The sequence below is a fragment of the Myotis myotis genome, unplaced genomic scaffold (assembly GCF_014108235.1).
Source record: "Myotis myotis isolate mMyoMyo1 unplaced genomic scaffold, mMyoMyo1.p scaffold_m19_p_20, whole genome shotgun sequence".
In the NCBI taxonomy this organism is placed as follows: Eukaryota; Metazoa; Chordata; class Mammalia; order Chiroptera; family Vespertilionidae; genus Myotis; species Myotis myotis.
The window spans coordinates 3,364,807-3,391,903 of record NW_023416325.1 but is presented as its reverse complement, the minus strand read 5'-3'; the positions used below and the strand labels follow the sequence as shown (position 1 = coordinate 3,391,903).

General features: G+C 50.7%; 1 protein-coding gene across 2 annotated transcripts in view; it reads left to right on the top strand.

Annotated features, from left to right (window-relative positions):
* MYO18B (myosin XVIIIB) overlaps positions 1-27,097 on the top strand; it is a 173,058-nt gene that overhangs the window by 120,389 nt on the left and 25,572 nt on the right. For both annotated transcript variants that reach the window (XM_036354082.1, XM_036354081.1), the window contains exons 37-39: positions 582-665; positions 1,693-1,830; positions 4,356-4,541. In XM_036354082.1, the coding sequence (XP_036209975.1) occupies positions 582-665; positions 1,693-1,830; positions 4,356-4,541 (408 nt within the window). The remainder of the gene's footprint in view (positions 1-581; positions 666-1,692; positions 1,831-4,355; positions 4,542-27,097) is intronic.

Genomic DNA, 27,097 nt, shown 5'->3' with positions numbered 1-27,097 from the left:
AGGGGTCCTTCTGTTCTCTGGAATCCTTCTAAATGGAGATAATCACACTTCACAGTTTGGTTCTACTTTTTTTTTTTTTTAAAGAAATTTTATTCTTCATTGCCTCATTTAATCTCTGAACAAATGCATTGCATTGTAGAAGGGCTAAGCAGAGACGATCAGCCCATTTTACAGATGGGGATACTGAGGTGCAGAGAGGTTCTGGGTCTTGCCAAGGCCAGTATCCGGGTCTGGAATCCTAGTTACCTGACATTCAGAATAGTTCTCTCCCCTCAGAATCTGGTCCTAGTAATGTGACCAGCCCATTTCTGTCTTGGCTCTCAGGGGTGCATAATAAGGTTGTAGACAGTTGACCAAGGCTCTGGGCTTATCTAATGGGAGTGACTTGGTGAACGCTGAGATGAAGGATGCTGGGGAGGATGTGAGAGGCACCCCTTTGGAACCGGCTACTGCCATAGGGACTCTGAGAAATTTAGACATCTGTGGGTCTCAATGTCCCCCACCCGGGAGAAGAAGGGATTGCCAGGGGCAGTGTCCCCGCAAAGCCTGTGCTCTCAAGTGGCATTTCTTTGTCTCCCCAGTCTGCTGCTGACATTGGGCAGATCCAGGAACTACAGCTGCAGCTGGAGGAAGCCAAGAAGGAGAAGCACAAGCTGCAGGAACAAGTATGTGCTGGCGCTGCCCTGTTGTGGGGGAGGAAGAGAAGGGTTCCCTCTGGGACCTCACACTCTGGGCCCTGGGAACTGTCGTTCATTCAGCTTCAGTCTTGCACCAAATGAATTGAGAGCCATCTTAGACGGACACACACACACACACACACACACACACACTCACTCACTCACTCTTCCCTGTGCCCGTTCAGCATCCAGAGATGCCTGTGCAGTGAGACGCATCAACATTTCAGTGAAGGGTTTTCTCCTGCTGAGAAATGGCTCCAAGGAGATGGGATGCTCTGGTCTAGGCAGGATCATCATCCTTCGTGAAATCTTCCTCTGAGTCATGGTTCCTCCAAACTCCCCTGGATTTCCTTCAGTAGTTGGTGGATCGCTCTTCTCCATGAAATTCTCAAAGCTCTCCCAGAACTGTCACACGTGCCTGCTTAGAGTGACTGTCAGAGGGACTGAGTGTCAAGCCAGTGTCCATGGGCACCGAGTAACAACAAGTACAACAAGAGGAGAGCAGCAGGGGCCAGTTGCTGGGGCTAATGACATACCAGGTGCTCACCTCCTCAGTCCTCGCACACAGACGAAGCAGGGAGGTTCGGGGAAGGGAGCTGACGTGCCTGGGCCCATCCAGCTGGAAAGGGGTGGAGGCAGGTTTTGAACTCGGACACAGGCCTTGGCTCCCAAACCCACTTTGATTGTATCCTTTGATGCTGAAGCTTGCTGCTCACAGCCTGGCTTTGCTCTCCTAGCAGAGCAGGGCAAGGAGGTAAGAGAAGCACTGACCAGAAGACCTGTTTTGGAGGCAGAATGCCCAGGAAATCTCACCTCCTAGGCCCTAAGACCCAGGGGCCGGGTCGGGTCTGAGGGTCCTTGGATTGGAACCGGCAGTGCTTCCTATGCACGCACCAGACAGCCCCTGAGCTGAGAAGGAAGCTGTGAAGGGGCCTGGGCCTGAAGCCTACGTGTGTTTCCATCATGTGGCTCAGGGCCAACAGGTGGCCAAAGGACCCCTTGTATCTGTCCCCAGCTGCAGGCGGCCCAGCTGCGCATCGAGTACCTGGAGCAGTCCACCGTGGACCGGGCCATTGTCAGCAGGCAAGAGGCAGTCATCTGTGACCTGGAGAACAAGACGGAGTTCCAGAAAGTGCAGATTAAGAGATTTGAGGTACTTGCTGATGTGTAAATATTGCTCAGACCCAGAGAAGCGAGGCCTCTTTGTAAGCTCTGTCCATCTATCCATGCATATGCCTTTATCTGGCCATATATTACTCATCCACCTCCCGTATGAGTTCCTTCTTCCCCTCCTTCCTCTTTTCTTCCTTTCTTCAACCACACTGTTCCACAAACTACCTATCCATTCAATCTACCCACCTCCATCTATCTGTAGCCAACTCCATATGCCATCACCGGTCCGTCCATCATCCCCCTTCCCTGAGTTCTTTTTCTCTTCTCTTCACTCTTTCTTCTCTTCCTCTGTTTTTTTCTTCAGACCTTGACCCCTTGTCTGTCCATCTCTTTATCCATTGCTCTAATTCTGCCATCTCCATCTACTCACTCGTCCATTCATGCACCCTACACTCATTTTGAGCGGAAATTTGCTTTGCACCTGGTGTGTGCATAGATGTATGAAACAGATTCTGCTTATCAGAGCATAAATCTTTGTAGGAGGTGAGGATACAACGTGTACATAAATACCCATAGTATATAGAGAGAGGGCTGTGAGGTTTGGAGGACAGAGGTGGACACACACAGGATGGGAATCAGAGAGGCTTCCAGGAGAAGGTGGCATTGATGCTGGGCCTTGAAGGACAGGAAAGCTTGGAGGAACTGGAGTTCAATGATTTTATTCATATTTAGCCCTCTAGGCAATGACACAAGACATTTTACAGATGATATTTTCATTGTCTAAGTCCTTCTCCATCAGCTGTTCCACTTGACATTCACTGCAGCCCCATGGGGCCAGTGGGATGGAATGAGAAGATGACCCCAGAGGGGTCACGTGATTTAGTCATGATGCAGCCAGGTCATGTCAGTGACAGGAGCAGATTGACAGTTGACCATCCTGGTCCCAGGCTTCCATTTCTCTGCAGCCAGCTGGCTCCCCCACCGGACCAGTAGTATGCTAGTGCCTCTGGACAGTGAGAAGCTGCTCCTCACTGGGAAACATTCCCTCCAATCTCCTCCTGGGCATTTGGTTTCTAAGAATTCTGCTGTGGATGAAGAACAAAGACAGATTCTTCTTTGTCTTGACCCTCAGTGGTTCTCAGAACTTCTCAAGGAATTCCTTAAGGCATATGTCTTTGCAGATCACCTCGAAACTTTGATCTGCTACATTTTAAATAATTAAATACATCATGTTGGGCTAGATCATGTATCTCTTTTTACTTGATTCTAGCATAGTCATGTGATAGCAGAGAAGAAAAGAAATCTATGGGAGAGTAACTTTAAATGGCAGATTCAATCTCATTCAAATAAGTATATTTGAATTTGGTCCTTGAGATGGGGTACCTCAGGGACACAGTTTGAGAACTCTACTTCTTTATAACCCGCCTACTGCCCTTGGAAAATGTTGCTTAAACTCCATTTGCAGGACGAAGGAGAAGTGAATAATAAAGCTTATCTTCAGCCTCTGATCTGGAAAGGGGCTCTGAGTCCTCAGCAAGGGCCTGAAATATTCATGTGGGCTTCGTTTTTATGTCAACACTTTAGTATTTACCCATCAGAATCATTTGGTTCCAGGCTTGTTGGCCAACTAATGAATTCTGCACAACAGCCCTGGGTTTGTTTTCTGTAGCACTGGTGATGCCCACAGCTCTTTTCCCTCTATTGTTTCATTGTGACCTTGTGGGATTTCTCCCCCCAGGAAAGGGAACGTGCCATAAAATAATAGAGCTGAGGCTCATGGGAGGTTACTCCTCAAACCTCCCTGTTTTGTATATTGGGAAACAAAACCCATGTTGGGGAAGGGCTTGTTCCCCGGTTTAGTGTTTTCTCCACTGATCACTCCACCTCCCACACCTTGAGATGAGTGAAGGCTGCTATAAATAGGAACAATTCCCAGCCCATATCCAGATATCCAATGTGCCAGGCACTGAGCTCAGCCTTCTGCATGACAATGCGAGCAGTCCTGACAGGGTCCCATGCCCATCTCTCAAAGGGATTAAATAACCTGCCTAAGGCCACACAGCCAGGAAGGGTAGAGCTGGGATTTGAATCCAGATCATGCTGAAAGTCAGGGTTCGCATCAGTATACTACACTGCCTCTCAGAATAGCACTTATGGTGTCCTGGATACGTGTGTGTGCGTGCGCGCGCGCGTGTGTGTGTGTGTGTGTGTGTGTGTGTTTATTTCAGAGAGAGAGAGAGCGAGAGATAGAAAATCATGGATCGGCTGCCTCCTGCACATCCCCTAATAGGGGTCGACCACAACCCCGGCATGTGCCCTGACCAGGGAATTGAACCCTGACCTCCTGGTTCATAGATTGATGCTCCACCCCTGAGCCGCATGGGCCGGACGGTTTCTTAGGTTTTCAAAGGCAAGTCTTCATTTTTGTGTCAGGAATCAGAATAATTATTCTGATTATAAAAGTACACAGCGGCTCCGCAAAGGATTTCCCATCCTGGAGCCCCCAGTTTCCTGCCCATGGGCCTCTAACCCCAAGGTGGGCGTGTGCTCTCCGCCCCCCTCCAGGTCCTGGTGATCCGGCTTCGGGACAGTCTGATCAAGATGGGCGAGGAGCTCTCGCAGGCAGCCACGGCCGAGGCCCAGCAGCGGGAGAGCAGCCAGTATTACCAGCGGCGCCTGGAGGAGCTGAAGGCGGACATGCAGGAGCTGGTAGAGCGGGAGGCGGAGGCCAGCCGCCGGTGCATGGAGCTGGTGAGTGTGGTCCTGCGCTGGTTCTCCTGTGCTGGAGGGTTTGAGATTGGAGAGAGGCTAGAATCTGGTGCCAGTGGGCCAGACTGGAAACCAGGAGAAACCAGAAGGAGATGGGCAGAGAGATGATGCTGCCATTGGCTGCTAACTCTGGGGGGGTGGGCCCAAAGTGGACCAGTGGTGTTCACTCCTGGATGGTCTCCAAGCTCCTTTCTGTCTCAGACTCCAGGTCCAGCCTCACACATTCCACCCCAAAGGCCCGGTGGCCTCGTGAAAAGCAAGGAATCAATGTTTATTAAATGTCTGCCTTGCATGGAGTCTTCACATCCATAATAATGTCTTGTAATCGTCATAACCTTGCAAAGTCAGAATTATTGTCCCATTTACAGATGAGGAAACTGAGGCTTCACAGAGGTGAGGTAACTTGTGTAAGAGTACACCTAGCCAATGTCAGTGCTAATTCCGGACTGTTAATAACAACAACAAACATAAAAATAAAGAGGATAATGTTAAAGCCACCATTTTTTAAGCACTTGCTACCTGCCAGGCTCTAGGTTAAACATCTGTCGCTTAAAATCCTCTGATCAGTATTGTGCGGTAGGCACTATGCTTATCTCCATTTTGCAGACAGGGAAATTGAGGCAGAGAGAGTCTCAGAATGGCGCTACCTGCGCGGAAGGATTTGAATCTAGGTCTGTCCAGCTCTGCAGTCTCTGCCTTCATTCGCTAGCCATGCTTGCCCCCTGGTGTGGGCCAAGGGACATTTCGAAATTTGTTTCCTGCCCAATGGGAAGGTTTTATTCGTCATTCAGTGTATTTTTCTGAGATCAGTTTCCTGCAGAGATCACAGGTCTGAGAGAGCTGCTCCTCCTTTTCCCCATGAGGCTGAAGAACCCTAGGACGCCAGGTTTTCGTTTCTGTGGCCCAGGAGGCATCTGGCACCTTCATTGCCCCCCCACCACATAGCCTCCCCTGAGACCCACACCATACCAAGGCCCAGAGGCCTCTCAGCCCCTGTCATTAGCTCCTTTCTGCCCTGTCCACTCTGGCTTTGTGACAACTCTCATCAGATTGCCCTGCAGCAGGTATATTTCCCTGGCCACTGTCCCCCATGGTCAATGTCATTCCCATCAGCTTTGCCCTTGACAAGCCAGCAGGCTGGCTGTTGTGTGGGAGGTGGTGAGGCTCCGCGCAGAGAGGAAGTCCCCAGACAAAGCCCGAGCCCCATGACTAGCAGCTCCTCCACCCACCACGGCTCTGGGGGAGAGAGGCCCTTCCTCCATTTGACGGGATAACTTCCTCATTAACCAGCCTGCTTCTCAGGCAGCCTGGCTCCCTCCTGGCTGGAGCGAGAGAGCATCCCCGGTCTTTTCTCCTCTGATGTCTTCTTTAACTGGCCGGACACCCAGAGGTTCTGGCCAGATCAAAATGGGTTTTCCCTCTCCCCTTGGCGCGCGCGCTCTCTCTCTCTCTCTCTCTCTCTCTCTCTCTCTCTCTCTCTCTCTCTCTCTCTTTTTCTCCCTTTCTCCTCTGTTTCTCTCTCTGCTCACTTTCTTCCTCCTCTCCCCTTTCCCAGAGGCACATTAAGATCTTTCAAGGCCCCAAAATACTAACAAGATACACAGCCCCCATCTATGAATCAAAATAGAAAGAACACAAAACTCTAAAACCCAAACCTGGCACGCATGCTGAAAGGAGAGTTGCACCTTTCTCTGGTTTCTACTTGCAAGGCTTTGGGTAAATTCACCCCGGCTGAACTCTCTTATGGTGGGGTGTGTGGTTGCAGGTGTGTGTGTTTCCTGGGGCGGCCTTAACAAATGCCCAAAAGCTGGGTGGCTTTAAACAGTGAAGATCGATTCTCTCATAGCTTCAAAAGCCAGAAATCTGAAATCCAGGTGTTGGCGGGGCTGTGCTTCCTCTGAAGGCCTAGGGGAGAATCCTTCCTTGCCTGTCCAAATTCGGGGGGTCCCATGTGTCCTTTGGCTTATGGCTGCGTCACTCCAGTCTCTGCCTCTGTCTCCACAGGCTGTGCTGCTCTGTGTGCAGGTCTCAAGCATCCCTCTGCCTTTTTCTTATAAGGACACCTGTAGTTGGATTTAGGGCCTCTCTGAAATCAATAAAAATATATTTTTTTGAATGGTAGACAAAACCCAGCTCAGTGGGAGAGTTCAGTGAGCACTGTCATTTTAAGATGAACCCTGTGGCCGAGGCCCCTTCCTGGAACTTTCCCAGGCTTCTCAGAAGATGCCATTTGTCTTTCTGGGTCCATGTCTGTGTCACCAGTGTGCCCCCCTCCATCCCCTCTCTCTAAGACCAGGGGCGGCTGCTCCATGCCACCTGCTCTCTGAAAACCTCCCCCAAAGCCTGCAGAGCCCTCAGTGTCCTGGTTCCTTCCTTCGTGTACATTTTACTGTGGGCCAAGCCTCCTGCTAGATGTTGGGGATCCAATGGGGAACAAGATACACTCTTGCCCTCAAGTTGCTCACATTGAATGGAGAGAGATGGCTGAGGCCATTGCCTGTGTATTTTACACATTCCTCTGTAAGGGGTGCGCAGAGCTTTCATTGACAATACAAGGTGTCTGCGTGCTGGCATTTGGGGGATCCTGCCCCGTCTCCACCACAAATCATTTCTTTGGGTGAAGCATTGCCCTCTTCATTTTCCATTTATGAAATTCCAATCTCCATGGGAGGAAGAGAATTCCCTAACTCCCCAGCCCAAGCATTCATTCACCCACTTATTCATTCACTCATTTGGACAAATGTTTGTTGAGTCTCTATGCTCCGGCCCTTTGCAGATGTTGTCTTCTTTCACACTTAGGACAACCCCAGCAGGTGGAGAAAGTAGGGGTTCAGACTTGTGAGGTGCCTTACCCAGGGCTGCAGAGTGGCGAGTGGCAGAGCTGAGATTGGCAACCCTGTGTGTCCAACTCTGAAGTTATCCCTGCGTATCCAGTTCTGCCCTTTCAACCCAACGCTGCTGAATAATGGCTCTGCTGTGGGAGACCAAAAAACAGGGTCCCACACTTGGGCCCTGGTGAGAAGTGAGAAGGATGTTGATGGATCTTCCCTCTGGGTTCCTTTCCGCCTGTCTCCAGCCTGTACCATTTGTCACTGTTGCTGTTGGTTTAAAGGCTGCGAGTTGTTTCGTGTGAATGATTTACACCCCTCGCTGGTGTACCGGCACGTCCAGATCAGGATCAATTATCCCGCCGATGGAACTTCTCCTCCTGGAAAAAAGAAAAATGAGGTTTTGCCATTAATTTTAGTAAATGTACTATTCCTGGCGACTCCAGGAGCCATTATGGAGAAAAAAATATTCTGGCCTCTAAATCATTCAAGTCCCTTTGTCATTGGAGCGAGGAGACAGCGCATCCGTGGATTTGTGGCCTGTTGTTTTTCAATAGTAACAAAGCCCAGGCGGTCCAGAGGTGGTCAAGGGGAGGCCAAGGGCAGCAGGAAGAGCCCGAGGTGACAGGGAAGCCTGCCCTCTGCCTGCTTTTGGCCAGTGCACCTGCTTTTAGTTCGGAGGCTGCACCAGTTGGGTTTACCCTTCATTGCCTTGGCCCGACTCTGTCATCTCAACTCTTTCCTGAGCCAGGTGTCCTTTTCATAAGCCTCCCAGGTCTTGAAGAGCTTTGATGGTGCTTTTCTGCTCACTCTTAGAGGGGCCCGAGCTGGAAACTGCAGTGACCTGGCTCTGTGGGGCTCACGCAGTTAGTGGGCAGGCCTGTTGCTTTTACCCTCCTTAGGTACTTCTCAAGTCCATGCCCTCCTGCTCCATCCCTGCTTCCTGTGTCTATTTAAACCGCATCCCCTCTGGTCTAGGCCTCTACAGTTACCCTCTACCTTGGATCGCCCCTTGTCCTCCATTCTTGCTCCTCCTTATTGAAGATCTTTCCAGAAGGAACACAGCTTACTGTGTTACTGTTCTGCTAAGAAGTCTCCCAATGCTCTTTATTGTTTTTGCAACAAAGCCCCAGTTCTTTCCCAGAGCCCGTGAAATCCAGCCTCTGTAGATTTTCCTGCCTTTGATTGTCTGCCTCTCGTCACCTCGCATGTTCTACTCACGCATGAAAGCAACTGTTCAGGACCCAATGCATTGTTATTTCTTGACTCACCACCTTTGTTTTCCAGCATCCTCTGCCTGCCTACTCAGTCTTCAAAATTCAGATCAAACCTCACCGCCAGGAAGCCCTCCCTGTTTTATCTCCACTCCTTACTAAGTTATCTACTTCCCTTGTGTTCACCCCACCCATGCACATATCACCATACTTGCCTTGTTCTTTTCTTTCTAGACAGAGGGATGGGTGTTACTTCACTCTGGGTCTCTAGCATAGGGTAGGTTCTCTGTTAATTGTTTGCCAAATTGTTTCTTTAACATTTTGAACTCCTGCCTCTTAAGAGAACAGCTCAAAAAGTTTGTCTTAAAACTTGGAATTTTCAGATCAACACACTTTAGTTTGCATCCTGGCCCTGGGGCTGATGTTATGGGAGATGCAGACAGGAATGGACCAGGTACTGTGCCCTTGGAGAGCTCAAGGTTGAGAGGAGGAGACTCACGTGTCCCTAAGTAATTCTGTTACAAGAAAGAAGTGGTTGGGGACAACCGGCAGCCCTGGAGAAGATTGCATGGAGGATGCAGCGTTTGCTTTCCTCATATGATCATTTCATTGTGACTTCCCTGCACGTGCATTCAGCAAATGTCTAGTGAATGTCCAGATATCCAGAAAGTCAGATAAACCACACGTGGGAATAGAAACACAGCCTCTTCCCCTCCTCCTCCTCCTCCTCCTCTTCCTTTCTCATTGCAGCTTCCCCACCAAGGCCAATTGCAGAATTCCGTCCCCACCCCCCACCCCCAGCCTGCTCTCTTCTTTACCTCCCACTTGTCTAGGTTTGAATTGTTTTGACTCATGTTGAGAGAAGGATATACATTAGCTTCTTAGGGCTGCTGTAAAAATTACCTAAAACGGGTTGTCTTAAAACCACGTGCACGTATTCTTTCCCAGTTCCAGGGCCTTCATCTGAAATCAAGGTGTCGGCACAGCCACCCGCCTTGTGAAGGTTCTAGGGGAGAATCCTTCCTTTCTCTTCTGACGGCTTTGGGTGTTCCCAGCTGGCACCATGACTTTCATTTCTGCCCCTGCGTCCTCAGGGCCTTCTCTCCTCTGTCTCTGTATCCTCTCCTCTTCTTATAAGAGCCATAGTCATCGAATTTAGTGCCCACCCTAATTCAGTGCGACCTCATCTTAACTAATTACACTCACAGAGACCCTGTTTCCAAAAAGGCCACCTTCTGGGTTTCCAAGTGGTAGGAGTTTTAACGGGAGGGTATTCAGTGCCCTACAGGGTGGTAGAAAGAGCACTGGACCTGGAGCCTGAGCCTTTAGGCAGCTGAGTTAGCATTACAGAGCCTCAGTTTCCCCCTCTGTCCAACAGGGGTGGTATAGTGCAGCCCATCTCATCGGGTGGCTGTGAGGATTAAAGGAGATGATATATGTAAAGGTGCCAAGTGATGGCATACAGCAGGTGCTTAATAGAGGCTGCTTTGCTTTTCTTTCTCCTTTCTTCGTACTCGAGTACTCTGCTGACTTTCTACTTAAACTTTATCATAAGTCCACCAGCTTCACGTCCACATCCCATTCCACGCCCGTAATGGTGGATGACGGTGATGTTGATTTGTTTATCTATCCCTACGTGCTGGGCACTGGGTGAGGAGTCTCTCATTTAAGCCTCGCCCTTTGAAGTAATTGTCACCATCTTACTAATCAAGAACTCGAAAGCTGGAGAGCTGCAGCGCCTTCTCCAAAGCCTTATTCCCAGCAAGGGGCAGAAGCAGAATTTGAATCCAGGCCCGACCAGCTCAACCCCAGTGTCTTACTCATCAGTTTTAGACACCTAGCCTTAGCCATTCAAGTACACTTTTTAAAAAGGGAGTCATAAAAATGAATATTGCTTTCGATTCTGTAATCTCAGGTTTCTCCATCTTGGCACTGTTAACAGTTGGGATTGGATAACTGACTGTTGTGGGGGCAGTCCTGTGCCTTGAAGGATATTTAGCAGCTTCCCTGGTCTCTCCTAGATGCAGTTAACAACCCTCCCCCAAGTTATCACAATCAAAGGTATCGCCAGACACTGCCAGATGTTCCCTGGGAGCAAAATCGCCCCACCCCGTTAAGAATCATTGCTCTCGTGACATCTTAACAATAATCCTTAAGGTAACACCTATGGTACTCCCCATTTTACAGATGATCAAACTGAGGCTCAGAGGGGTGACTTGATGCGCCCCAGGTCACAGAAAAACTGGATAAGGGGCCTCAGGAGTGAGGGAGGAATTCCAAGATAAGAGGAGGACGGAGCTCAAATTCCTAGAGCAAAGGGAAAGGACAGAGGTTCCAGCAAAACTCAATCCCAGCCTTGCGGAGACCCACAGGCGATTCCACGGCAGAATCTAATTCTGAATGGAATTGAAAGCCTTGCTGCAGACTGTGTACTTTTAATAATGTTTAAATAAAACATGGCAGCACGGGTGTGATCCCCTCCCTGAGCCTGGCTTGTCAGCTGCCCGGGCAAAGTCATAAATAGTTAATAGACAACCACTTACGGCTCTACTTCTGTTAAATCCAGCATCCATTATACATGATTCGTGAATTATTTATTTGCTGTTACTTGGGGGTATATTTTTTCCACCTTCCAGGGGAAAACAATGGGGGGAAAAAGTGTGAGACCTGAAACATACGAGGGGCATCTGTGTTAGGGAATGTCCCGGTAAGGCAGAGCCTCCCCTTGACGCAGACGGGAGGTGACAGTGAACTGGACCTGAGCGCGCTCCCCCAGGCCCCACTGTCCCACGAGAAAACCGTGGGAGAGGGGGTTGTTAGCAAGTGGTTAGCAGCCGTTCTCCAGGATAGGCAGGGTCCCGGGTGCCGTGTGCGTCCATCTCTGTGGTGTAAACCCTCCCGTTCGGCTGACTCCACGCTAACACTGGACTGTCGGTGAATGTGGAACTAGGAAGCTAGGCGCAGAGGCACGCCTTTACACGGTCATGCGCCACTGAACGATGGGGATGCGTTTGGATTCTGAGATGTGCGTCGCGAGACAATTTTGTTGTGTGAACATCACAGAGCGGGTGCACTTACACAAGCCTGGATGGTCTATCCCAGTGATCGGCAAACTGCGGCTCTCGAGCCACATGCGGCTCTTTGGCCCCTTGAGTGTGGCTCTTCCACAAAATACCACGTGCGGGCGCGCATGTACAGTGCAATTGAAACTTTGTGGCCCGTGCGCGGAAGTCGGTATTTTGTGGAAGAGCCACACTCAAGGGGCCAAAGAGCCGCATGTGGCTCGAGAGCCGCAGTTTGCCGACCGCTGGTCTAGCCTACTACACACCCAGGCTACTTGGGATAGCCCCTTGCTCGGAGGCTACAAGCCTGTGCAGTGTGTTACTGTACACACAACACGAGATTTAATCAGGCACAAGAGAAAATGATGCAATCAAGAGACTTAGTGCACACAAAATGTCTGAGGCCACCGAGGCATGACACAGCATACACTTTTACAGCAAACTTTCTTTTTATAAGTAGAAAGAGTACACTCTAATATAATGACGAAAAGTAGAGTATAGTAAGGAGTTGTTATTCTCAGTGTCAGGTATTATGTGCTGTACCTAATTGATTGTGCCATACTTGTTCACACCAGCATCACCACAAACGTAAACGATGTGTTGGCCTCCGATGTTTAAGACGCCTGTGACATCAGCAGGTGGGAGGGATTTTTCTGCTCCATTGCCATCTGTGGGACCCCGTCTCATATGCGGCCCGTCATGGACGGAACCGTCATCATGTGGCCTCTGACTGTATAGCACGTTGACCAGGCAGAAAAGAAAGACCCAACTCCACAAGCATAGATAACAGTCAAACGTTAGTAAAATGATTAGGAAGCAATGCCTTTGTTTTTCATAAGATTTTATTTAATTGTAAGTTTACATCACTTAATTTTTGATAATGACTGTGTTTTAACAACTGGCTCACAAAATTCCTTAAAATACAGCAGTCGGCTCTTGTAAGCCAGCATGCACCAGTTCTACCACACCACTGGCTTGGTGTCTCCTTGGGTGGGGACACCCTGCCCTGGTTAGGAGGCCGTGGGGGAGTGGAAGGAGGGGAAGTGTGGAGTCAAAGGGCTCTGAAGTCAAATCTTATGGCTCACTGTGTTTTACAAAAAAAAATCATCATTGGAACTCGACCCTTGCAAGGACATTCGTTCAACTTGTGTGTAAATTGGGTATAATCACATCTACTCAGAAAAACTAAACAAGTAACTCATGAGACAGTCTTGCTGTGACTCTCACCTATCTACCCCTGAAGGCAAGCTGGCTCCTCCATCCTCCCCTCTTGTCCACTTTCTCCCGTCTTCTGAGCATCTGGCCACTTCTGGTGAGGGCCTCAGGAAGCCCGAAGCCAGATTCTGTTTAGCTTTCATGTTTGTTTTTGTTGATTTTGGTTTTTAACCACCCAAAGACCCATATTTCCAAACCCCAGGCCAGACAGCAGCTCGCTCCCACCACTCACCTGGGGCCTCCACCAAACCCGGGTGAAGGGTTTCAATTAGAGAAGCTCTCAGTGTTTCCCTCCTGCTGACGCCTCTGAACTTCAGAGCATAAAGATGAATTACTTTGGCCAGGAACGGAAGTATTTAAAAAGGCATTCCAGATGAAGGGCAGGTAGGGCCATGAGCTGGGCGTAAATAACACCTTTATGGCTCTCCTGACAGCGAGATAATTCTCCTAATTACTGCTCCGTTATCTCGGCGCGATCCAAATGGCCCAGCACGTTTATAAACTCCCTGTTCCCAGACCCCATGTTCTCAGAGAGCTGACAGAGGAAAGCGTGGGTATTCATATCGCTCCCCCCCTTCCCTGCTTCAGGGCATCTTGGTGGCCTGTTTGCCCCCACAAAAAGGTTTCTGTACAAACCAACACTAGATCCTAGAAGAGACTTACGACCCGGTGCTGCCTGCCCCAGTCACGTTTCCTGAAAGAGAATTCTTCCACGCTGTCTCGATCCCAAGCGGTGAATGTGCCCATCTCGATTCAAGAGGTGTTATCATCTAATGAAATGAGTTTCTTTGCGTCTGCCTCTGAGATGAGATATCTCGATAATAAAATCTATTACCGAAGGCCTACCTAGGAATAATTGGGTCTATTACTCCCCGGCTTGTGGCTTGGTTTCTGCACTGAAAACAGGCTCTCCAGTAATTAATCAGAATTTCAAGTTGCTAATACCAGTTTCCAATAATGCATGGAGTCCCGAGATGGCAAACAGAAGAGCAGGTACTAATCTTGTCCCCTGAGACTCCATCAATTGAACTTTTGTCACATTCGGCTTCCGGGAAGTGAGTGTGACTCAACTCCACTAAGTTAATTACTTAACAAAAACGTAAGGGGCGGGGGGAGATATTGATTGAATGCTGCAGGTGCACATTAAATTATTCAGATAAATCCAATCCAGACTGTTTAGATGAGATTGTGCTTCACCTAATTGCGTGTCAGAGCGGCTTAGGAAGGTTAATCTCCACAATTGCAAGCACCATCATGTCACAGTTGGATGTCTGCAGAAGACAGTGGTCTGGAGGGTATCTGGGGGTTTCAGATCAGAGTCTTAATGTTCTGAATTGACTTCCCAACTCTAGTTTGGTTTGAAGAGTAATTCATCTCTTTTTGGTGCTCTTTTGTGTGTGTTTTTGGCTGAGAAACAATAAGGGAGAAGGACCCTTAGACCTTAAGGCTAGACAAGCAGTGGGGGAATTGGCTGGTTTGGAATCACAAGTGCACGTGGTGGGAAAGGATGAGTGAGCTGGTTTAAGTTACAACTCTTGGTTGTAAGTGATAGAAACAAAATTCATATTGGCTTAAGCAAAAGGGAATTCATGAGTTAATAAAAAAATAAAGTCTAGTGACCTCTGGTTTCAGTTCCCAGTGGAATTCCGGGACTCAGATGATGTCAACAGGCTGAACCCAGGGTGCCAGGGCTAACACCTCTTCCCAACTGTGTTCAAGGACGTCACGTTGCTAGGTTGACATTAGCCATCGAGGGAGAATCGATGCCATGGGAATTGGCAAATGCTACAAACCAGGGCTTTTTCTCCCACTTTCAGAGCTGGTTTTAAATAGTCACCTGCATACCACTGGGTGAACCCCTCTCTCTCCATCCCCATCCTCAGGTCGGCTTTCCCTTCCCTGGTGACAGTGAGGCTGAAAAATGACCAACTTGTCAGCCTCAATAAGAAGGACCCTGGTACCCAAAATAGATCAGACAGAAGTCTAGGAATGGAACCTAGGGGTTCCAATGGCACGATTTGGGTGATGTGCCCTTCCCTAAACCAAGCACTAGTCCCAGAACAAGGCAGCCTCAGGCCCATGTAGCTGCTATGAAGAGAGGACCGGCAAAGGAATGCTGTGAGTACGTGTGAGACAGAGAGAGAGATCCTCTGTTAGGCTGAATATATCAGATTGGGCTTGAGAAGGACCAGGCACTTTTTCAAAATAACCAATCAATTTCCGGATCCTTCGCAAGCTGGTGTTGGACCCTCCCTCTAACCAATCCATTTCCTAGATCTTTGGGGGTCTGTGTGCCTCATCCAATCCAGCTGGATAGACCTGTGTGGTCACCATCGCGGCTCCTGCCGTGTATGCACCCAGCAGAGGAATGTCCCTTGTTGTTTATTCCTCCCGCTCCTGCCCCATAGTCTGGGCGAATGGACCCACTGTGCCCTGGGGAGACTGGTCCTTCCTTCCTACACAGGGGGGAAGGGTGTTAATCCTCTGGGCAGGGCAATGCGGTGATTTCCTGGGGAGCCCAGGAATGCTGCAACTTCCCCGTGAAGCAGGGCCAGTGTCTGATTCAGCTCCCCAGTTTATTATGCTCAATGTCCGATTCCCTTTGCTCCCTTCCCCTACCAATAGCTAGCCACGTACGCTTACATCAGCACCACCGCCATCATCATCACCACCACCATCACCATCATCATCACCATCACCACCACCACCACCATCATCACCACCACCACCATCATCACCACCACCACCACCATCACCACCACCACCACCATCACCATCACCATCACCACATCATCACCACCATCACCACCACCACCACCCCCATCACCACCACCATCCCCATCACCACCACCATCATCATCACCACCACCATCATCACCACCGCCACCACCACCATCACCACCACCACCATCATCATCACCACCATCACCATCACCACCACCATCATCACCACAATCATCATCACCACCACCACCACCACCCCCATCACCACCCCCATCACCACCACCATCATCATCACCATCACCACTATCATCACCACCATCACCATCACCACCATCACCATCACCACCATCACCATCATCACCACCATCACCATCACCACCATCACCACCACCACAATTATCATCATCACCATCACCACCATAATCATCATCATCATCACCACCATCACCATCACCACCATCACCATCATCACCATCACCATCACCATCATCATCACCATCATCATCATCACATTCACCACCACCACCATCACCATCATCACAGTCACCATCACCATCACCACCATCACCACCATCATCACCATCATCACCATCATCACCATCACCACCATCACCACCATCACCACCACCACCACCACCATCATCATCACCATCATCATCATCACATTCACCACCACCACCATCACCATCACCATCATCACAGTCACCACCATCATCACCACAAGAGTGGTGAGCAGAGAGCATCACAGAGCCTCTTGAAGAGCAGCACGCCCTGAACCTCAGGGCAGAGGTCTAAGCCCAGGCCAGGGGGTGGATCATTTCCAGGTTGACCATTCTGTCCCTTATGTGCTGCGTCCCCCCTTAGGACCTGTGGGCTCACAGATGCCTCCCTGTTTGTGCTCAGCGTCCTGGGCGCCAGCCCCATTGGAAAGCTGCCCTCTCCCAGCCTGGCCGTGGCTGCGTGCCAGGTACATGACGCGGGGCCCATGCTGCTGCAAGCCACCTCTGCCGCCCACACCGATCGTTAGAATCAACACATTCATTTCTCTACCGGCGTTCTCATCTCATCCCGCCCCACGTTTTCCAATGGAGAAAGCAAGGCAAAAAGCAAGCCACGTCTGTCCTCGTTCAGGGAGTTTGCAGCTCCCTGCAGATGACAGCCCCCCGCGGGGCAGAGAGCTAGGCTTCCTGTTTGCTTTCGGTGGGAGATGACGTGCTTGTGCTGTTACTAATGTTTGGCAGAGGTTTAGCCACAAAGCGGCTGCTGGAGAGAGGCTCATACACCAATGCTCAGGGATCCTTCAGGCTCCTGCCTTTGTGCGCTAATTGCTTGGTGGTGGGGAGAGAAAAGGAAGACTGATGTCACTGCTCAGCAGACAAAAGGAAAGGACTCAGGAAATGAGATGTTTTCATGTCCTCCTGAGAGCCCGAGGTTGCGCCTCACTGGGGCCTCAGGGCCTCTAAGTTAAACCCCATTTGTGCCCTTGGCCACCCTGGTCTGGGGATGGCAAGGATACAAACATTGTCATCTACTCTCTGTATTATATTATTTTTTCCACAAGGTACCACTGGCCTGCATTTTTTTTGGAAAAAGGGATCTACCAGCACAGCTCTTTGATGTGCTAGTCGCCTTCCCTGCCTTTCCTTCCTCCCACACAGTAGCACTTCCAAATTATCAATATGGCTCCTCAACACATAGACCCACAGGCTCTTAGGGTTTGGCGTGGTCGCATCTTAGAACTGGCATGTACAAGACCTTAGAATCGTCAAGCCAGAAAACCTTAGGACTTAGAGCATCTTGAATCATAAGACATACATGGTATTAAAATCTTACCAGGTCGAACAGTAGAAATTGGCCATCCACATAGTTCAAAAATGATGGGATATAGTTGATTTCATGTGGTTCAACCCATTAGAAGATGGATATTGACATCCATACATTCTTAGAATTGTTAGCTCTTAGTGCTACAGAAGTTTAGAACCTTAGGATTTTAGGATCCAGGAAATACCCCTCCTCCCCCTCTTCCTCCTCCCCCTCCTCCTCCTCCTCCTCCTCCTCCTCCTCCTCCTCCTCCTCCTCCTCCTCCTCCATCTCCTCCTCCTCCATCTCCTCCATTAACTATAGGTGTATTTTGAGCTTTGTGGACTCTAGAATCTCTCTGTCTCAACCTCTGAACTCTGAAAGCCTCCATAGACAATAATATATGGATGAATGCGTGTGGTTGTGCTACAATAAAACTTGATTCACAAAAGCAGACACAGGCCAGAGGTGACCTGTGGGCCACAGCCTGCCACCCGCCCTGTTTTGTGATGTGCACGCTGCAAGGGTTTCCTCAAGTGCTTGGACTTGCACAGGAAACACAGACCTATCTGCAGGGATGCCAAAGGGCATTCAAACCTGGAGCCATTTTAAGGACAGTTTAGCCTGTTTCAGACCACTGTCTCTCCCAGGACAGCATCTGCCCTCCAGAGAGGCAATTAGGGGAAGAAAGAGCCTCCAGGGGCTGTTGCTAGCATGCTCCTGGCCCTGGGAGAGGGCCAGAGGGCTTGTCCTTGAACTGAGGAAAAATGGAGCGAGGCCATTGGGACGAGAACCTGGTTTTCAGAGTGCTGGTGAACCCCGCCCCTCGATCAGAAGCAGATTACCCTGAGTGCCTGGGAGGGCAGGATTGATCGCCCTGGCAAGTGCCGGTGGCCCCCAGCTGCAAGCACGATTTGATGAGGCTTTTCATCGGAGAGGCACGCGCCACCCGGCCGTAACCTTGAGATGTGGAGGGAAGAGAGAGAGCACACCTCTTAGCAGTTGTTTTTCTTTCCCGCTGAGTCAATAAATGAATAAATGGACCATGAGTGGCCAAGTGGCTGATATAATTTTAGACTCCATCAAAGGGAAGATCACAAAAGTGTAGGGAGGGAGTGCCCACCTCTTTATGTTCCGCCGCCGGGAGCCCAGGCTAACAATGGCCACAGAAGGAGGCTGGCGGCCTGGGGACTGATGTGCCTGGCCCGTCGGCGGCCGGCAAACACTGGGCATCGTGCTGCCCCTGCAGCGCTGGGTGACGTCTGCACTGTGACCCTCAGGAGCCAGGGCGTTTCTCCCGTTCTCACCCACACGTTATAAATGAGGTGGTGTGACCTGCCCACAGCTGGTTCTCCAGGGCTTAGCTGGCAGCAGGATGCGTCTTGTCTCCTGGACCGCACACCCCGCGCTCTCCAGCAGATGTGGCATTCCTCCAGCGTGGTGTGTCCACGGACCACCTGGGGAGGGGGTCACAATTCAGACCCTGAGCCAGCAGGTTCAGGTGGGCCTGGGAGTTTGCATTCCTGACCAGAAGTCAGAGAGGCTGCTGCTGCTGGGCCGGGGACCCCACCTGGAGTACCGCTCACTATACCTACTGTCTCCTCACTCCAGACCCCCCTGAAGCCCCGGGAGGAGAGGGGTATGTTTCTAAGATGAAGTCACGGAGCCGGAAGTGGTTCATCCAGGATTCAGATTCACATCTGTGCAGAGTTTGGGTCTTTTTAAAAAATAATGTCAACCACCGACCCTTCTGCTTTAGCCTGGCTCTCCCCTGGGGTTGATTTTGCCCCTTAGGGAGTGTTTTGCAATATCTGGAGACATTTTGATCAGCGTCACTTGGGGGCGGGGTGCTGCTGATATAGTTGGTGGAGGCCAGGGATGCTGCTGACCATCCTACCAGGCGCAGGACTGCCACTTCCTTCCGCCCAGCGAAGAACTATCTGGCCCCGAATGTCAGGAATGCTGAGGTTGAGAAGCCCTTCTTTGTAGCTCAGGATTCTTTGGTCCAGAAAATACAGACCCACCCGAGCCCCGCTCTGGAGGCCGCGCAGTGCCCTTGGATTACAGGAGTCCATTTGAAACCCTCCCACTAAAAAGAGGCACGAATAGCCCTGGCCGGTTTGGCTCAGGGGCTAGAGCATCAGCCCTGGGACCAAAGGATCGGGGTTTGATTCCCAGTCAAGGGCACATACCTCGGTAGCAGGTTTCAACCCCCTCTCTCTCTTTCCCCCTCTCTCTCCTCTCTCCCTCCCTCCCTCCATCCATCCATCCTCTCTCCCTTCCACTCTCTCTAAAGATCAATGGAAAAATATCCTCAGATGAGGATTTATTAAAAAAAAAAGTGGCACAAATAAACGAGTCCTAACTACCCAAAAAGCCCATTTCCCGGGCAGTAGATGGAACTCCCCACTGCACTGAGAGAGGCCAGGGGTCCGTGTCCCTGTGACCACCTCTCACTTCAGCAGCTGGAAGCCGGTCAAATCCAGAAACCACCATTGTCCTCATCCCCAGTCGTCATCACGCCTGGCCGCACTCTGATTGTGTCGCAGGCACCGCTTTCTCTGACAGCCACTCCCGCCTCCACCCTGTCCCCAGCCAGATGGACGGCATTGACTCTGGTCCGAGTGTGGGGAGGGCCGGGGTCTGACATTGATTGCCGATACCAATAGCTCCGGCCCGTGTCCTCCCTGATGCGTTCTCCGGGGGACATAGCTAATAACACCAGACTGTTGCTGAGGGTTGATTTCCTGGGGAGAGATCGTTTCTCCCTCTTCGCTTGCATTCATTCGTGATAGTTCTTTGGCCCGTTGAGAACACCCACCGGCTGGGGCCACAGTCCTTATGGGGTGACAGGATTTTCCTGGAGAGGGAGGGGGTCTCTGGAGCGGGGAGAAACAACGTGATAAATAACGATCTCGTGTGCATTCAGCTCTTCGCAGTTTACACAGCACCCGAATGTGATTTGAGCCACACGATGTTCTGCGTGGAGACAGGAAGGGAGCTGATGGCACCGGGGAGCTGGGGAGACAGGCTCTGCCGTGTGGCCATTGGTGCTGGGGGAGTCGGGACCGGTTTCCGGGGCTTGTGTCAGATGCAGGTCTCAGCCTCACCCCCGTGCTCTCTCTCCTGGGCTGTGCCTACCTGGCATAGCTGCTGGGATGCGGTCGTTTAGCCACTGCTGGCCTGGATGCCTTCATTAAGGAGCAGTCTTCCGCCTCCAGTATTTATGGGTGGTGTTTGCGATCCCCAGCCAGGCCTGTCCCAGGATGCGCTGGACACATAGGGTGTTAACAGGGGTGAGGCCTAACCTGACCCAGAAGGGTCAGGTGCATTGGCAGTAATGGTTTTATCTGATTCGTGGACATGTTGGCATGAATGGTGACGTGGCAGCGAGACAGTGGGGCAGAGAATGAGCATGTGTTGGTGGAGAGGGGAGAGGAAGGACTTGGGAGACCATGTTTGGGACATAAAATGTTGTGGCCAGTGGGGTGCAGAGTTGAGTGCACCAGAGGCCTAAATGAGTATGAGAGAGGACCAGCGGGATGGGGCGAGGGTAACAAAGCACCAAAATAGAGGAGACCCCATGCACTTGCCACATTTCCCAAACTGCCCCCCCCCCCAGTAGTTCTGAGAACAGGAAAGAGGGCTGATGGTTATTGAGCACCTCCTTCATGTTATGCAGTGCACTCATGAACTCGATTTGTCCCACAGCAATGCTGTCATCATTCCCACTTTACAGACGAGGAAACTGAGGCTCAGGTAGGCGGGCAATGGCCTGCCCAGGGTCTTGTTCTCAGTGGTGGAGCTGGGTTGCAAGCCTGTGTTTACGTGGATAAACCGAAGCCCCACGGTGGTGAGACCTGCTGCACGCTGCCCCCATCATGAATCCAGAGCTGCGAGAACCGAAAGCTGAAATGTGGCTCCTGTGGTGACTTCTGAGTTCCAGGCAGTGCACTTGGGATATAGGGCTGAGTGCAACCCTACTCCTAAGGACCTCAATATAGCAGGAAATCAGAGATTAGAGAATAATTACACTCGCATGGGGTCTATGCTCACCCCAGTGGCTTGTACAATTGCTGGAGGCACAGAGATGAAAGCAGCAAATTCTACCCAGGGGAGCCAGAAAAGGCATCCGAGAGGAAGTGATCGTGGAATGGGTCTTGAAGGATGAATAGGAGTTCACTTGTCAGAGCAAGGAAGAGCATTCCAGGTGGTGGAATGGTAGTGCAAAGGCACAGGGGCAGGAAAGAACAGAGCATGTTTGGGAGCTGCTGAAGTCTATGGGAATTGCTGATGTGTGGGGTGCAGAGTGTGTAGAGCGGAAGAAGAACCTTAGAGGTGGGTTGGGAAGCGGGTGATAGGTAAACCACTCAGATTGGACTGTGGGAAATGAGGACGCCCTGGAGCCTCCTACGCAGGAGAGGACTCGGTCCGATGGAGGCGTCTCCCGTGCCTGCTTTATGGAATACAGCACAGCGAGGGGCTGGACCCGAGAGAGGAAGGACTGCAGAACCCGCAGGGGGTGGTGATAGAGACTACGTTTATGATCATGAATAGAGAGCAGGGGAAAGATGCGAGATGTTAGCCCATTATATTGATGAGCTACTCGAGGCCCAGAGAAGGAACCAGAGGTACATAATACCTTGTTCTCACACTAACGTCCATGGATATAAAACCCAGTGGCCACTTGAGAAATTTCAGAGTCCGTTTTCCCCATTTCTGCCATCATACGGGCTAGTGGGCTGAGATTTATGAGCTTCATTTCCATGTAAATTGAAATAAGACATGTCAGAGGGTGGCTGGATAATTGCTGCCTGGAACAGTGGGCCTCTGATGCGGGAAGTGTAGTGCCGGTCTACGCGGTACAGATCATTTTTGCATTTGAGACTTAATTATGTTGCTATAATTATTCTTCTGTCAGGAAAATCCAGTGGCACAGATATGTCATATTTGAGCTTGAGCAGAAAAATGAAATGCCTTTTGTCATTTTTTTTTTTTCAGGAAGCAGTTTGGGTGGGCGACTGTGGCCGGTGGGGAGCAGGCTGCTTGGAGGTCACGCCAGGCGGGATGGTGGCTTTGTGAGGGCTCTGTGGGGGTCAGCCTTGAGAGGGTTGGACTCCAGCGGCAGTCCTTCTGTGTCCCTTTCTGAAGATGACCGCGTCACAGGCCACAGGCTGGGGTGGTTTTAGAGCCTGGGAGAGCCAGAGCTGTAAGGAGCTTTAGAGAGGTTATCGTTGTGTTTTATCTGTGAACCTTATGACTTAAATACTCACAGCGGAGTTGCACACTCTTCAGAGCCTGACCCCCCTCCCTCTCCCATCCCCATCCCACTGGCCCAAGAGACCCTCAGCCCTGTCCCTTCTGTGCCTGCTGAGGAGTCTGCCCCACCCAACAGGGGGAACTTGGGACCCCAAAATCAAATACAGAGCCCCCTTGTCACCATTGGAGCCCCAGCCCGGGCACGATTGTTACTGAAGTAGCTGCACCCGGTGTTTAAGCAGGAACCGGAGACGGAGAGCGGAGAGCACTGTCTAATGGAGAGAGGACCTGGGGAGGGGGCGCCGAGTTGTGGTTCAGCCCCTGCCACGGCCGGATATCGGGTGTGTTGGCCACAGCTGTTGATGTAAGGTCTGCATGTGCATAGCAAACACACACATGTTAGATGTTCTGCAGGCCACATCTTATCACCTAGGTTTCAAACAGGCCAAATTGCCTAAAAGGTTAGCCTTGCAGAAAGCTTTATAGGCCCTCAGGCAGTAGCTGGGGGCATTGAAAACCATCAGAAAAATGAGACGGGAAAGGAAAGATGGGAGGAGCATCCTGCTGGGCAGGCTGGGGGGACGGGGGATCTCCAAGGTCCCTGCGTGTTTGCATGGCCAGCTCCATCCTGTCTGTCACACTGAGCCATTTTACCCGAGTGTGTGTATGTGTCTGTTATCACGTGCAGCCATGAGCGAGGGCAGAAATACTGCAACACAGTCATCAGGGCTAGTGTCCCCGTGGACTGAAGGGTCATTTCTTTTGCCACTTTCTTTATTTTCTAACTTCTCTATCGTGCACCCTATTAGAACCAGAAAACAAAGCACAACCATGTGTCGCATAACGACATTTCGGTCAACAATGGGCCGCATATATGATGGCGGTGGTCCCATACGGTTGTAATGGAGCTGAAAAGTTCCCATCACCTACTGTTGTCATAGCCTAGTGAGGTCGTAGCTGTCCTCGTACAGTGCCTAATACTTGATAATGATCAGACACGATTATTTACTGTACTGTACCTTTTATCATCATTAGTGTACCCCTTCTACTTTTAAAAAAGTTGGCTGTGAAACAGTAGGCCGTGCTACGCCGGCAGCGGCCTCATCCATCTTGTGTTTACTGCATCTCTTGATTGCATCCTTTTCTCTCGTGTTCGATTTAATCTCGTGTTGTTTTGTGCAGGAACACGCTGCCCAGGCTGGTAGCCTCGGAGCAGCAGGCCGTACGTACCATGCAGGTCTGTGTACGTGCACTGTGTGATGCTCACCACAGACAGTCTCACCTCCGTGCACATTCCTCAGAGGTGTGTGTTCAGAGGCACATGACTAGAATGGTGTTTAAAAGAAAAAAGATCGCATGGTGTCCCAGGAGTTGTTAGGGCTGCGGTTGGTGACAAGGTACCTCGAACTGGGTGGCTTGGGAACTAGGAATTTATTGCCTCACCGTCTGAAGGCCAGAAGTCTGAAATCACAGTGTGGGCGGCACCATACTCCTCCGAAGGCCCCGAGAAGGGCTGCTCGGTGCATCTCCCCCCGCTTCTGGTGCTTGGCTGGCAGTCCTCGATGTGCCTCAGTTTGTAGCCCAGCCGTGGGCAAACTACGGCCCTCGGGCCGGATCCGGCCCGTTTGAAATGAATAAAACTAAAAAAAAAAAAAGACCGTACCCTTTTATGTAATGATGTTTACTTTGAATTTATATTAGTTCACACAAACACTCCATCCATGCTTTTGTTCCGGCCCTCCGGTCCAGTTTAAGAACCCATTATGGCCCTCGAGTCAAAAAGTTTGCCCACCCCTGTTGTAGCCTCATCGCTCCAATTCCCCGTCTACATGTGGTACTCTCCTTGGGCGTCCTCACTCCCTCTTCCCTCCTGGGGTCTGTCTCTGTCTCCAAACCCCCCTCTTCTTATGACCACACCAGTCCGATTGGATTAGGGCTCCCTCGAAAGACCTCGTCTTCACTTGAGTACCTCTGTAAAGACCCGATCTCCAAACACAGTTACATTCTGAGGGACTGGGGTTCGGATTTAAAACATTTTTTTTGGGGGGGGGGGGAGGGAGGAGAAACACAACTCAATCCATAAACAGATGCATTCTTAGAAGTGGGAAGAAGTTCAGGGTGGCTACAGGCTTTATCTTTGAGGGAGGGGAGGCAATTGGCATGGGGTCTATATAGGAGAACTTTTCAGTGTTACGGGGGTAGCCAGCTTCCAGATGGTACCCAGCGATTCCTCCCCTGGCGTTCACATGCCTGTGGAGCCCCCTCCCATATTGTGTCAGAGTAAGTCTGTGTGACCAATAGATGATGTCAGTTTTAATGATCCCTCACTTCTGGGGCTAGGTTCTAAGAGGCATCTGGCATTTGCCTTGCCCTGTGATGGATCACATGTTCTGGGATAGCCAGCCCTTATGTCAGGAGGGCACACTCGGCAGCTCCGTGAGTGTAGGGGAACCGAGGCCCCCACTCCACAGCCCTGTCAGTGGGTCTCCTTGGAGCCTCAGTCGAACCTTCGGATGACCATAGCCCTGGCTGGGGTCTTGGCTGTAACCTCCTGAGAGAGCCTATATCGTAGTTTCCTATTATAGCTGCGACAGTCGACCACACACGTAGTTGCTTAAAAGAACACAATCCATTCTCTTTATGCTGTGGAGGTCCGAAGTCCAAAATGAGGCTTAAGGGGTAAAAGTCAAGGTGCAAGCAGGGCTGGTTCCTCCCGGAGGCTCCGGGGGACAGTCCTTTCCTTGCTTCTTCCCGCTTCCAGAGGCGCCCACACCTCCTGGCTCCTGCATCCCTCCAGTCTGAGACCCCATCACCACTTGCTGCTCTGTCCCCCACCGGCCCTCTCACCTCCCTCTTACAAGGCCCCTCTGATTACATTTAGGGTCCAGGTGGATAATCCAAGATAATCTCACCACCTCAAGGTCTTTGATGTCATCACAACTGCAAAATCCCTCTTGTTTCCACATTCACGTCTTGGGGATGAGAACGTGGACATCTTTGGTGGTCGTTAATCAGTTTACCACAGCCCTGAGCCAGTTCCACCCAGATAAGCAAGCCACTCGCACATTCCTGACCCCCAGAAAACCACAAGATGCAGAAAAATACTTGATATTTCCAAACACGAGGTGTTGAGGGGATCTGTCATGTGGCCGTAAATACCTGATACAGACTAGGAGTGTGCAATCCAGCACTGAATTCTATAACACTTGAAAATAATAATTCTGGATTTCTTATAACCTTTTCCTTGAAACATAGTACATATAGAAGAGCATGTGTTTCTCGTCCGTGCAGTGCCGTGAATTTTCACAAACTGGAAGCAGCCTTGTCTGTCCTCAGTAGTGGGGCCTGGACTGAGCCTGATGTTGCTGTGCTCTCTGCCCATAGCCCTCCTGATGCTCAGAGATCTACCCCCACCCCTTCTCTGCTCTGCTCAGAATTGCAGGGAGCTGTTTCCTGGCTGCCTGCTGGTAGGTGCACCAGGGATAGGCAGCGATGGACAGCTGTAAGGCAGGGAGGAAGCCATGTTTCTTCCTGCCTTGCATGGTCTGGAGGGGGGTCCCTGGCAGCAGCGGAGCCTCTGTAATCCCAGGTCCCATTAGGGACCCCCCTCCTCCACGGCACCAGCTTCCAGCAGGCAGCCCTGTTGAGGTTCACCTCGCATTGGGTGGCCCGACTTCTTGGCTTTTCCTTCCAGCCCTCGGTTGGCAGTGCCTTCCCGCTGTTGATAATCGTTTTTCCCTTCTCATCTTTCCCATCACCAGGATAGCTAAGTCCCTGCATGAAATTCCTTCGGTTCAACGATCTAGAGTGATTCTGATTTTCCTGACGGATACAGAATCCTTTGGGGCATTGTGGTAAATCCTTCCGCGCCCCCCACCCCCCACCCCCCTAAAAAAAGAAAGCATCAGGTTCTTAGACTTCATTTCCTGAAAAAATGAGGCTGTCCTCACTATACAATATCTGCAGGCTTCATATTTTCAGAGTCTTTACTTAGGAAAGAAGGAAAGTTTGTTATGTGTCAAGTACGAGCCCCGGTGTTAGGTAAACCAGATGTGCGCAGTTTCGCAGTTTCATGTGTTTCTGGCAACGACCTTCTGACAGAATAATACTGTTGTTGTAGCAGATGAGAAACTGGGAGTAAGAAGGGATGAGTAACCCCTCAGAATTCACACAGGTGCTTGTTCCGCAGCCAGTGCCTCTCTGGCTGCTTCCCAGGTATTAGTTTGCATCTTCCCTTCCCCTCCCACCAGGGTCTCTCCCTAAATGTTGTGGGTGTATTTCCTTTAATTCCATAGAGCACTCAGCAGTCAACGTATGTGTGTCTTCTTTGAGGATTCAGGAGGCATCTCCAGGAGGATTGAGAAAGGGTGGCAGAGTTGGGAGTCCCTGTTGACACTGGGTAGTACTGGACTCTGGCTCCTGAAGGCCTGGATCTG